Raw genomic sequence first — 12,909 nt, 5'->3', positions numbered from 1 at the left:
ATAAAAGCAGGCGCTGCTCGTCTTGCATTTCATTCTTCGTTCTTTGATCATCGTTTCATAGACATGGCTCGCACGAAGCAGACCGCCCGCAAGTCGACCGGAGGCAAGGCGCCCCGCAAACAATTGGCCACCAAGGCCGCGAGGAAGAGCGCGCCCGCCACCGGTGGCGTGAAGAAGCCCCATCGCTACAGACCCGGCACAGTGGCCCTTCGTGAGATCCGTCGCTACCAGAAGAGCACTGAGCTGCTGATCCGCAAGCTGCCCTTCCAGCGTCTGGTGCGTGAAATCGCCCAGGACTTCAAGACCGACCTGCGCTTCCAGTCGTCGGCTGTCATGGCCCTGCAGGAGGCTAGCGAGGCCTACTTGGTTGGTCTGTTCGAGGACACGAACCTGTGCGCCATCCACGCCAAGCGCGTCACCATCATGCCCAAGGACATCCAGCTGGCCCGCCGCATCCGCGGAGAGCGTGCTTAAGCTGAAAAGCTCTGCACCCAAATCGGCCCTTTTCAGGGCCACCCAAAATGATTCCAGTTACAGTACAAAGCAATTTCTTTCCTTTAATTTATGGTTGACTTGATTGCAGCCAACTGAACCACATGCTCAATAAAATGAGTGGTTGACACGCATTAAGCGTTAATTGTTAACAAATGGCTGCTTCTTAAAATATTTCACATCATCGTTACCGCCTAAGGCTTTTTATTAACGAATGTTGTTTGTTTCCCAGGAAGGAACGGAAGAATTTTGGTATTTTTGTTTTGAATAATGTTGCTTGCTCAACCAGCATTGAGTTAAGTTTTAAGTTTCATCAAACGTGGGCAAATGAACGCAGGACGAAATAAAGCAATTTTTTCGAAACGAAAATACAAGATTTCAATTTTCTGTCACTCTTAACAACAAAATTTATCTCAAATTCGAATATTACGTTTCCTTATTTACGGTTTAGGTTATTATCAGTATTTATCCGAAGAATTCTTGAATGTCTCTTATGCATGACCGTTGAATTGAAAAGCGCTTGTATCAGCGACGGTTGAGCAGGAAGCGGCCGGTCGAGAGCATATAGTCCGACAGCTGAGAACGGCGTTCTGCCTTGAACGCGGTGACTTGGAAAACTATCTTCGATGCTTGGTCGAAATTTCGAGATTCATTTGAGGTTTACCCTTTGCAGCATTCATAAATTAATTTCAAGCCTTTGTTTGGTATTATCAAAAACGAGTCCAATTTTAACAGCACTAAATTAACTGTGCGATTTGAAAAGATTATCAAGTCTTTTTAATACTTTAGATAATTATTTGGAAAAGTATTACACATGAAATGTTATAAATGCTTCACCACATTATTTTTTAATTGAACACAAAATGTATATGGATATTATGTAGTTCATTGCCATTGACACTTTAATTTGATTTATTTGGGTGGCCCTGAAAAGGGCCGATTTTGCAAGCCGCGTGTCGATGTTGGGCTTACTTGGAGCTGGTGTACTTGGTCACAGCCTTGGTGCCTTCAGACACGGCGTGCTTGGCCAGCTCTCCGGGCAGCAGCAGACGCACGGCGGTCTGGATTTCCCGGGACGTGATGGTGGAGCGCTTGTTGTAGTGAGCGAGGCGGCTGGCTTCGGCGGCGATGCGCTCGAAGATGTCGTTCACGAACGAGTTCATGATCGACATGGCCTTGCTGGACACGCCGGTGTCGGGGTGCACCTGCTTCAGCACCTTGTAGATGTAGATGGCGTACGACTCCTTCCTGCGCTTCCTCTTGCCCTTCTTGTCGGACTTGCTGATGTTCTTCTGGGCTTTGCCAGACTTCTTGGCGGCCTTTCCGGAGGTTTTGGGTGGCATGGCGATGCACGTCGTAGGTCAGCGGGCTGAGAAACGAATGAGGTTACGCTGTAAAACCCCGCGTATATATGTGAGAAAAGCAGAGTGCGCAGCGAGCCAATAGCAGCGTCGCTTGCCCTCTGATTGGCGCATGCGTTTCGGCTCGCGCTCCCTCTCCAACGTATATAAGCAAGCTCTGCCGTTTTCGCCGCATTCGTCTGATATCCTCGCACATCACCGAAACTCATCATGTCTGGACGCGGAAAGGGAGGCAAGGTGAAGGGAAAGGCAAAGACCCGTTCCAGCCGTGCGGGACTCCAGTTCCCCGTGGGCCGCATCCACCGTCTTCTCCGCAAGGGCAACTACGCTGAGCGCGTCGGTGCCGGAGCCCCCGTCTACCTGGCCGCCGTCATGGAGTACTTGGCCGCTGAGGTGCTCGAGTTGGCCGGCAACGCCGCCCGCGACAACAAGAAGACCCGTATCATCCCCCGTCACTTGCAGTTGGCCATCCGCAACGACGAGGAGCTGAACAAGCTGCTGTCCGGCGTGACCATCGCCCAGGGAGGTGTCCTGCCCAACATCCAGGCCGTGCTCCTGCCCAAGAAGACCGACAAGAAGGCCTAAGTCAACACCGCTCAGGCAGACGGCAAAATCGGCCCTTTTAAGGGCCACCCAATTTTATCAAGCTAAAGCTTAAAGCAATAATTAATGTAAAACTAGTTGATTTTTTCCCATTACTAGCAATATAATTTCATATGGTTTGGTTGTTGAGCAATACGTAATTTATTAACAAGATTTTCATTCAAATGTTCGCCGCCCAAACTATATGCACGAAGCCTCCGTAGCTGGTGTAAGGAAAAGAGTATGGGCCTTTACATGCTATTGGCTGGTCTAGTCTAGTACTCTTCCTTCACTCTGCTCTTTACTGAACACTTCGAGCAGTATCCGGAATTATTATTGTCTCCTTATCCGATTAGAGGGGACCAGGGTTAACGGGATTCCCGTCTCGTCCCTGAGACAAATTTTGTAATTCGCGACAGATATATCCGCAGCAATGGCAGAGAATTAAAAGTCTAAAGATTCTCAGTTTGAACAGGAAAGGAAGCTATTAAGGTGCGCCAAATTTGCAATACGCAAAAATGAACTGACTGGTTTTTTTTAGCAAAAAAACAGCTTGAAACTAGAAAAACCACTAGTTTTGATTTTATCCGCATTTTTCCGAATTAATCCCCAAAAAAATCATAATCCGTGCCAAAAATTCAGAAATTTTGGAAAATTACAATAATTATAGTTCCAGTACTTCCAGTGCAGCGTTCGCAAAAACCCGCAATTTTTCGGAAAACCTATACATTGCAAAAAATATTTTAACTGGTTTTTCTGCAATCTTGAGCATTTTACCAAAAAAAAATGATTTTTAAAAATCAGTAAAATGCTACTAGATTCACCAAAAGACGACTAATTTTAACACAATCCGCAATATTCCAAAATTATTTTAGCGCAAAATATAACCTTTTCGAGGTTGAATTCGGAAAATTCTAACTGGGTTTTAGCGCATTGCAAAATTGGCTAACCCTGAACCAGTGGCTTTTATAATGGTTTTGTAAAATCCCTTTTTTTGGTCATCCATCATGAGAAATTTTTATCTTCCATAAAAATGCATGTTTCAGAAAAAGTGCACAACGTTGCAGAAAAACCCGCAAAAACATTTTTTTGCAATGCAGTGGCTTTCCGGAAAAATGCGGCCTGGTGTGCTCATGTTATCCGTTCGCGGTGTAATTGGCACCCAGGTTTTAAGAACCCGTGCTCGCACAGTTGGCGCCCTTTCCAGTCCTCGGACTAAGAAAAACTAAAAAAAATTACCTGTTTAGGGTTACAAAAAGCAACCTTGATTCCAACTGCATCATTATGTATTAAAATATACTTCCTTTAGTTAGTGTTATATTTCCAATGGGGAATAAAATTTCGGTAGAATGTTCATTTGTACTCGTATTTTGTTTTGTAACTATTTCAGTGATAATTTAGATTATACCATTCGACAAAATTTTAACGTGCGTGTTGAATTTCTGAAGTGTTGCGGATCCCAAAAATTTTATCATTCTTTATGTATTCATTGTTACTAACCACTTTTAACAGAATTGCTTTTGGCCAGGACAGTCAGTTATTGGAAATTTCATTCAAGATAATAGACTTATTTTAGCAGCAAAAGGTAAATTCTTAGCAGGGCAAGACGAATATAATTTCGCGTCTTAGAGTAGTTTCTGTAAAAACTCTTACTAGCTCCACCTCTCACAAGTGTTGATTAATAAAATCTAGGAATTAACGGCAGAATGTGCTGCACCTATAAGTAAGCTGTAATTTTCACCTGATCGGTATTTAAACTGCGAAAAAAATTAAAATTATTATTGCTTTTAGCTTTAGCTTGATAAAATTGGGTGGCCCTTAAAAGGGCCGATTTTGCCGTCTGCCTGAGCGGTGTTGACTTAGGCCTTCTTGTCGGTCTTCTTGGGCAGGAGCACGGCCTGGATGTTGGGCAGGACACCTCCCTGGGCGATGGTCACGCCGGACAGCAGCTTGTTCAGCTCCTCGTCGTTGCGGATGGCCAACTGCAAGTGACGGGGGATGATACGGGTCTTCTTGTTGTCGCGGGCGGCGTTGCCGGCCAACTCGAGCACCTCAGCGGCCAAGTACTCCATGACGGCGGCCAGGTAGACGGGGGCTCCGGCACCGACGCGCTCAGCGTAGTTGCCCTTGCGGAGAAGACGGTGGATGCGGCCCACGGGGAACTGGAGTCCCGCACGGCTGGAACGGGTCTTTGCCTTTCCCTTCACCTTGCCTCCCTTTCCGCGTCCAGACATGATGAGTTTCGGTGATGTGCGAGGATATCAGACGAATGCGGCGAAAACGGCAGAGCTTGCTTATATACGTTGGAGAGGGAGCGCGAGCCGAAACGCATGCGCCAATCAGAGGGCAAGCGACGCTGCTATTGGCTCGCTGCGCACTCTGCTTTTCTCACATATATACGCGGGGTTTTACAGCGTAACAGGGATGGGCGGTTCTTTTCAAAGTACCGGTACTGACAGTACCGGTACCAAAAGAAAAAGTACTCGAGTACCCGTCAAGAAAAGTACCGGTACCAGAAGTACCGGGTACTCGGTACCGGTATTTAGTAAAAAAACTTCAGCGAGCGAGCGAACAGCGAATTCAGCGTCCAATAGCGGTTACCGTTGTTTTTTTTGGCCACCGAAAGTAAGACACGCCCCCTTTGTGAGACGAGTGCGACAGAGGAGTGAGGTGTTGTGAACGTGAACCATCAAATACGCAAAATTGAGGAAAAAAGCCTGCAAATATAGTTTTTTTTTGCAGGAAAATGCACGGTTATTACGAAACCTAAGAAAACCCACTACATCGCAAAAAAACTGCGTGTTTTTCCCGCAACTTCGCGTATTTTATAATTTTTTCCGGATTACCCAAAACATAAATAATATATTTAATTATGAATATTTAAGTCTGTGGAGGTGCATATTTTTTCTTTTAGTTCCAAAATGGAAATTAGATAGATTAGCAGAGTTAATCATTTATGATTAAAAATTTTCGAAAATAAGTAAAAAAATGAAGATTCCTTATATATAAATTATTACTAAAAAAACTCAAAATTTTATTTTTGAATGTTTATAATTTTGAAAATGTGATCTTTTTGGTGTTAAATTCGAAAAAACTAGTTACTGCGCAATAAATACAGTGGTGCATTTTTGCGCATTGCAAAATTGGTGAACCCTGAACCATAGTTGCTTTTATACTGGTTTTGTAAAACCCCTTTTTTTGGTCATCCATCATGAGAATTTTTATCTTCCATAAAAATGCATGTGTTTCGAAAAATGCAGGAAAACCACTAAAAAACAGTTTTTTCAATGCAGTGGGTTATCCCGGAAAAATGCGGGTTTTTGCGAACCCCTGAGGAAGCAATAAAATATTAAAAACTCACTCTCTCCACTGACCTATTTTTAAAAATGAGCACTCTTGCGAGGTTAGCAATTCACAAAAAATTGTTAAGTTAATGACACAAATTATTGCTAATTTCTAATTTCAAAAGTTAAGTATAAATTTGAAAAATTACGAATCTGGTAAGGGGTGTAGGGGGGACTAAACAGGGACAAGGTTAAGAGCTGACAGGGAAAGGGACGAACCCGGAAAACAAAAATGGGACAGGGACGGGATTTTTTTCGGGACGGGACAGGGACGAGATAAAAAATCCATCCCGGTTCCCCTCTCTAATAAAGAGGTTTCCTGTTTTTATAAACAACTGATTCAACTGAATTAATTACAGTTTCGACAGCTTGAATCGTTGATCTACCTTTGATTATCAGGAATGTATTTAATTAAGCACGATAACAGTCTCTTATTGAACAATCGATCAAGCATTATACAAATTAAACTGAAATATGAATTCCACGATAATTTTTGATGTCATCTAAACTGCCTTTGCTTTTAAAGAGTAACTTTAGATTTGAGATTTTCCAGCTTGTATAGCATGCAGTAGATCCTCTTTAAGACAGTTATTGAAAAAATCTTTGAGCTCTTGCAGAAGGTGATCACAAAAAACTTTAAAGTTTTATTTTTTATGGGGTCCAACACCAGGTGCTTTGTTTGCTTTTAAGCTCATTAACCGCAAGGCTTACTTCTTCATTCAAAATTAATTTAACACCAGATGGCTTGGCTATTATGTTGGTTAACATATCTTTCATGTTTATGGAGTCAAATGGAGTAAGGTTCAGACTGTTAAAATAAAATTCCAAATGAGTTTTCCAAACCTGACATTTAGACGTTATTTACCTTTGGGGAGTCAGAATTTTTATTTAATAATGTTTATGAGAGATGCTCTACTTGAGAAATGATTTTTCAATAAAATTGGCCTTTTCGAATTGATCATTTTTCTGTAAACCATCTTAACATTGGTAAAAATTGCTAGATTTTCTAATTTAATATTTTCTGAATTTGGAAAACGAGGTAATCGAGGAACTTCGTCAATTAATAAATGTTGAGAAATTTTAAATCTCGTTTGAGTTCAAAGCATTCAGAATCATACCACGGCTTAGTAATACGTGACTTAATTCAGAGTGAATAACATTTGGATTCTTCAAACGAGACTGAGAATATTTACATAAAACATATTAATATCTTTCAAAGCTAAATTAGCGTTAAGTATAACTCCTTTTCAAAAATATACAAAATATTAGTTAAATAACTGTAGTTGAGCCATAATCAGTCAAAGCAGCAAATTTCTGTCCAGGGGTCGATGGATTTTGATGAAATTTTGTTTGCATTAATTTTGCCCTAATTTTACTACAAAACAGTTGAGAAAACTCGGCCTTTCCAATTTTTGCGGGTTTTGCGGGCATTCAAGTGTCAAAATCTGGGAATTTTGAGTACTTCATAACTTTGCTCAGGGTATTCCTAGAACAAAAATTAAAAAAACCCGTTAACTCTTCTCAACAAGGCAAACAACTTTTACATTGACCTCAAAGTGGAAGGTCAAAGGTCAGGGTCATAAAAATTAATTTTTTGAAATTAAACTCAAATTTGAAAATGAATATATTGAAATTTTATATTTTTTTGTAGCCATTTTGTAGAGCACAAAAAATGAAGCTAGAAACGTTAACATTTGGAATGGCGTTTTGCCTCATTTTTTTAATAAAAAATGAAAACTTCGAAAACCCTTGTTTTTCGATGTTGGTAAAAAACGATGATTGACCAAATCTCGACTTCTAGTCATCCGAATTTCAAAAACCGCATACCGTTAGACTCCTCTCGACGTCCCTAAGTGCATTAAAGGGGTATGAGACCAACCAACCCCCAACTCCCTTTTAACCCCCTAAATAACGTGAAATTTAGAATTTTTTCGTCCGTTTCAACACCTTATCATGACATTGACGAGTAATTGTCTTCTTCAAACCAATTCATTTACTTAGTTCACTCAAAGATGAGTCAAATGGAACTTATTTTTTGTAAATAGGACCACCACAACCTGAGATTCGGGTGCACAAAGATTTTTTTCCAAACGCGATGCAATAAAATTCTGGATGATCGACCAAATCTTGACTTCTAATCATCTGATTTTGAAAAACCGCATACCGTTAGACTCGTCTTGACATCCCCAAGTGTACTAAAGGGGTATGAGACCCACCAACCCCCAACCCCCATTTCGCCCCCTTAATAATGTGAAATTTAGCATTTTTTCGGTCGTTTCAACACCTTATCATGACGTTGACGAGTAATTGTCTTCTTTAAACCAATTTGCTTACTTAGTTCACTTCAATACGATTCAAACGATACTTAATTTTTGAAAATAGGACCACTACAACCTGATACTTGGGTGGCACAAAGTTTTTTATTAAGACACGCGGATGCATTAAAATGCTCGGTGAGCACCAAATCTCGAACAAAAAAAAAAAGGTGGTCCTATTTACAAAAATTAAGTACCGTTTGACTCGTATTGAAGTGAACTAAGTAACTAAATTGGTTTGAAGAAGACAATTACTCGTCAACGTCATGCTAAGGTGTTGAAACGGACGAAAAAATGCTAAATTTCCCGTTATTAAGGGGGTTAAATGGGGGTAGGGGGTTGGTGGGTCTCATACCCCTTTAGTACACTTGGGAATGTCAAGACGAGTCTAATGGTTTGCGGTTTTTCAAAATCAGATGATTAGAAGTCGAGATTTGGTCGATCATCCAGAATTTTATTGCATCGCGTTTGGAAAAAAATCTTTGTGCACCCGAATCTCAGGTTGTGGTGGTCCTATTTACAAAAAAAAAGTTCCATTTGACTCATCTTTGAGTGAACTAAGTAAATGAATTGGTTTGAAGAAGACAATTACTCGTCAACGTCATGATAAGGTGTTGAAACGGACGAAAAAATTCTAAATTTCACGTTATTTAGGGGGTTAAAAGGGGGTTGGGGGTTTGTGTGTCTTATACCCCTTTAGTGCACTTAGGGACGTCGAGAGGAGTCTAACGGTATGCGGTTTTTGTAATTCGGATGATTAGAAGTCGAGATTTGGTCAATCATCCTTTTTTACCAGCCTCGAAAAATAAGGGTTTTCGAAGTTTTCATTTTTTATTAAAAAAGTGAGGAAAAACTCCATTCCAAAATTAAACGTTTTTAATTTATTTTTTTGTGCTCCACAAGATGGCTACGAAAAAAATAAAAAAGTTCAATATGTTCATTCTCAAATTTGAGTTGAAAATCCAAAATTTATTTTTATGACCTTGATCCTTGACCTAGCACTTTTAGGTGAATATAAAAGTTGTTTTCCTTGTTAAGACGAGTTTACAGGTTTTTTAATTTTTGTTCTAGGACCACCCTGAGCAAAGTTATTGAATTACTCAAAATTCCCAGATTTTGACCTTTGACGCCCGAAAACCCGCCAAAATGGAAAAGTCGGAATTTTCTCAACTGTTTTGTCGGTCAATTAGGGCAAAGAGTTAACGCAAAAATACATTTCAACAAAATCCATCGACCCCTGGACAAAAATTTGTAGCTTTGAGAGATTGTGGCTCAGCTAGAGGATTGAAATGGGATGGGGGTAAGCACCCCTAAACACTTTGGTTGGTTAGTGTAGGTCGAGACGAGTATATCGATAGGAAGTTTATGCAATTCTGATGGTTAGAACCCGAGATTGGGGGGTGCAAATAAACAAAAATTAAAAAATGTTGTTTTCTTGTGGGAATTTCTTGAAAAATAATTATAAAATCCTGTCTTGAAATATGCTCTTTTTGACTGATAGGAAAAGTACAAACAAGACAATTGATTCGTGAAACCTAGTTATTACCATCTTAAAAATAATTTTGGGACAATTTTTTACAAAAAATATCAATTCTGGAACGTAATTTATTTGAGAAACTCGAGCCGCGCCGCGAGCCGCGCCGCGCCGCGAGCCGCGCCGCGCCGCGAGCCAGCAGCCGCCTATTTTAGGCGAGCCGCCGCAGTCGCGAGATTTAGGCAGCTAAGCCAGTTTAGCCAGCAGCCGACAAAATTTAGGTGGCTCAGACCTCTACCCAGGATTGAAAAGTGTTCAAAATTTAGAAAAGTAGTATTTTCAAGAGCAGTGTTAAGTTGATAAGTTTTCCATACTAGAAAACAGACACACCTCGCATAGGGTGACCAGGAGAGTGATATTGATATTTTTTAACGCCGAAAATATGTAAGAGGTAGAGTTCTGCATGAGCCGCCCAATTTTTGTCGGCTGCTGGCTTAACTGGCATAGCCGCCTAAATCTCGCGGCTGCGGCGGCTCGCCTAATATAGGCGGCTGCTGGCTCAAGGCGCGGCTCGCGGCTCAATTCACTCACAAATCACGTTTCTGAATTGAATTTTTTTCGAACAAATTTTGCTCAAAATTATTTTTAAGATGGTAGTAACTTGGTTTGACAAATTAATTAACTTATTTGTACTTTTCCTATCAGAAGAAAGAGCTTGTCTCAAGACAGGAAACCGGAATCCGGTCCTTTATCGGTTTCTTACATGGAACCAGAAATATTTTAACTGGCAAAGAACCGGAGGGGATTTCAAAAAACCAAAAATTTTCGTTTTTTCTTTATCAATTTAAATCAATAAAAACATTTCTCGCCGAAACAAAAAAGCAGGCTGATAATTTTAGAGTATGGTTTTATTATAAAGTAAATAAATTGAATTGAATTAGATTAGATTTCAAGAAATTTCAATGCAAAAATTTAAAAAACTAAATTTTCGAATTTTTTTTGTACCTAAATCTCAGGTTCTAATTGTCAGAATTGCAAAAACCATCAACTGTTAGACTCTGACCTCTTCTGAGCAGCTGAAGGGTTCACTCCCATCCCCTTTCATCCCCAACGCTAAAATTTTGATAATAAGCTACGATCGTTTCCTGGCGCGGCTGACTGTTCACTGTAAACTGTAATATGTCAACTTTGGGGTGGAGTGCAAACACCCCTAAACCCTTCAGCTACTCAGAGAAGGTTGAGACGAGTCCAAAATTGGGTAGTTTTTGTTATTGTGGCTTAGAACCCGAGATTTAGAGGTTCCAAGAAAAAAAAAAACGAAAAGTATAGGAATCGTTTAATTTTCGTTATTTTTTTAACTCCGAATATCGGGTTCTAACCATTAGAATTGCAAAAATAACCACCGTTGGACTCGTCTGATCACCACTAAGCAACTTAAGTGTTTAGGGGGTGCTTAACCAAATCCCCTTTCAACCCCCATTGCTACAATTTTGATAGTAAAATTATATCATGCTTCCTCTGTGGGCTCAAAAATATTTTATCCTAAAAACACTTCTATGTTAGCATTATACCTCGTCCCAAAAACAAATTTTTTTAAAGCAATAGTCAAATTAGTATTAAAATCCACTACAATGTTTTAATTTTTCAAGGGAGTTTATGTAAAGAAAATTTAGGGGTGGAGGGTAAACACCTCTTCAGCTGGTTAGGGGAGGTCGAGACGAGTTCAAAATTGGCTATATTTTGCAATTATAGTGGTTATAGAGCCTGAGATTTCGAGTTGCAAAAATACCGAAATTTGAACATTTCCTAATTTTTCGACTTTAAAGTATGGTAGTTTTTGAAAATATCCATCGTAATGAAATTTTCTGCAAAGTAATCGGTACAATGGACACCTTCACAGCGGCATTATTTGAGCAATTTGAGTTTTTAAAGCACCCAGCTGGCTGGCGCGGCTCGCAGAAACTGGCGGCTGCGGCTGGCTATAAAATTTATGTAAAAAAGGCGGCGCGGCTCGGCGCGCTCGCTCAGACTCTCAGACCTCTAGTAAGAGTGTATATTTAACTCAAAAAATATTTTATTTAGTGTACTAAAATGACCTTAGCAAATAAAATAAGTTTTTTTATACCTTCATCAACACATTTATGCAGATTTTACTAAATTAATAACGTAAATTTGTCTTTCACTGGAATTCAAAACGATTATGAAACGCCGTGCAAGTTGGGGAACACCAAGTGGATATTTCCGCAGAAAATATTTTTTATAAAATAAATTAAAAAGCTTTTCCTATTAAAAAAGATAATCAAACCACCATATATAGTATAATCTTTGATAATATATATTAAAAAATAAATCCAGGTTCTGTACTTGGAAGTGTTGACAAGTGACAATCAATTCGTTCAGGTACAGGTGCACAAGTCGCCGAAACCAGGTACACAACACTTCTCTCCTCTGTTGCACTCGCCTCACATAGGGGACGCGCCGTTTATGCCGTGATTCATAAATGGGGGGCGTGTTCGACTTTCGGCGACCGATTTAGGCCCCTTCGTCTCCCAATATTTGGGTTTCGTTAGTAACGAAAAATCGACAAAAAACAAATCTAAGCGATTTTGGCCAAAAACAAGTCTTTCCGTGTTATTTTAATTATAATAAATCTGAGTTTTGCAAGAAAGTAGAAAATACGGAATTTTTAAAAATATGAGTACCGAGTACCCGGTACTTCAGTTTTGGAGCAAAGTACTCGAGTACCGGTACCACCTTTTTGGTACCGGTAGTACCGGGTAGAACCGGGTACTTTTACCGGTACCTAAAAAGTACCGGTACTTTTTGCCCATCCCTGCAGCGTAACCTCATTCGTTTCTCAGCCCGCTGACCTACGACGTGCATCGCCATGCCACCCAAAACCTCCGGAAAGGCCGCCAAGAAGTCTGGCAAAGCCCAGAAGAACATCAGCAAGTCCGACAAGAAGGGCAAGAGGAAGCGCAGGAAGGAGTCGTACGCCATCTACATCTACAAGGTGCTGAAGCAGGTGCACCCCGACACCGGCGTGTCCAGCAAGGCCATGTCGATCATGAACTCGTTCGTGAACGACATCTTCGAGCGCATCGCCGCCGAAGCCAGCCGCCTCGCTCACTACAACAAGCGCTCCACCATCACGTCCCGGGAAATCCAGACCGCCGTGCGTCTGCTGCTGCCCGGAGAGCTGGCCAAGCACGCCGTGTCTGAAGGCACCAAGGCTGTGACCAAGTACACCAGCTCCAAGTAAGCCCAACATCGACACGCGGCTTGCAAAATCGGCCCTTTTCAGGGCCACCCAAATAAATCAAATGAAAGTTTCAAAGCAA

General features: G+C 40.9%; 5 protein-coding genes across 5 annotated transcripts; 3 read left to right on the top strand and 2 right to left on the bottom strand.

Moving 5' to 3' along the window:
- The first annotated feature begins 63 nt into the window (after positions 1-63).
- Positions 64-485, top strand: LOC135945997 (histone H3). The gene has a single exon (XM_065493972.1). The coding sequence runs from the start codon at positions 64-66 to the stop codon at positions 472-474; it is 411 nt and encodes a 136-aa protein (XP_065350044.1). The 3' UTR covers positions 475-485.
- Positions 486-1,414: 929 nt separating this feature from the next.
- Positions 1,415-1,871, bottom strand: LOC135946000 (histone H2B). The gene has a single exon (XM_065493975.1). The coding sequence runs from the start codon at positions 1,833-1,835 to the stop codon at positions 1,461-1,463; it is 375 nt and encodes a 124-aa protein (XP_065350047.1). The 5' UTR covers positions 1,836-1,871; the 3' UTR covers positions 1,415-1,460.
- A 156-nt stretch (positions 1,872-2,027) lies between these two features.
- On the top strand, positions 2,028-2,511 carry LOC135946001 (histone H2A). Its single transcript, XM_065493976.1, has one exon. It carries the CDS (start codon positions 2,064-2,066, stop codon positions 2,436-2,438), a length of 375 nt encoding a protein of 124 aa, XP_065350048.1. The 5' UTR covers positions 2,028-2,063; the 3' UTR covers positions 2,439-2,511.
- Positions 2,512-4,222: 1,711 nt separating this feature from the next.
- On the bottom strand, positions 4,223-4,686 carry LOC135946002 (histone H2A). The gene has a single exon (XM_065493977.1). It carries the CDS (start codon positions 4,667-4,669, stop codon positions 4,295-4,297), a length of 375 nt encoding a protein of 124 aa, XP_065350049.1. The 5' UTR covers positions 4,670-4,686; the 3' UTR covers positions 4,223-4,294.
- Positions 4,687-12,419: 7,733 nt separating this feature from the next.
- LOC135945999 (histone H2B) lies at positions 12,420-12,909 on the top strand. Its single transcript, XM_065493974.1, has one exon. The coding sequence runs from the start codon at positions 12,456-12,458 to the stop codon at positions 12,828-12,830; it is 375 nt and encodes a 124-aa protein (XP_065350046.1). The 5' UTR covers positions 12,420-12,455; the 3' UTR covers positions 12,831-12,909.

Source organism: Cloeon dipterum, chromosome X (genome assembly GCF_949628265.1).
Source record: "Cloeon dipterum chromosome X, ieCloDipt1.1, whole genome shotgun sequence".
Taxonomy (NCBI): domain Eukaryota; kingdom Metazoa; phylum Arthropoda; class Insecta; order Ephemeroptera; family Baetidae; genus Cloeon; species Cloeon dipterum.
This window is presented reverse-complemented; position numbering and strand designations above follow the sequence as displayed.

Excerpts from the sequence above, each read along its gene's own strand:
- LOC135945997 (XM_065493972.1), top strand. The coding sequence starts at position 64 with ATGGCTCGCACGAAGCAGACCGCCCGCAAGTCGACCGGAGGCAAGGCG.
- LOC135946000 (XM_065493975.1), bottom strand. The coding sequence starts at position 1,835 with ATGCCACCCAAAACCTCCGGAAAGGCCGCCAAGAAGTCTGGCAAAGCC.
- LOC135946001 (XM_065493976.1), top strand. The coding sequence starts at position 2,064 with ATGTCTGGACGCGGAAAGGGAGGCAAGGTGAAGGGAAAGGCAAAGACC.
- LOC135946002 (XM_065493977.1), bottom strand. The coding sequence starts at position 4,669 with ATGTCTGGACGCGGAAAGGGAGGCAAGGTGAAGGGAAAGGCAAAGACC.
- LOC135945999 (XM_065493974.1), top strand. The coding sequence starts at position 12,456 with ATGCCACCCAAAACCTCCGGAAAGGCCGCCAAGAAGTCTGGCAAAGCC.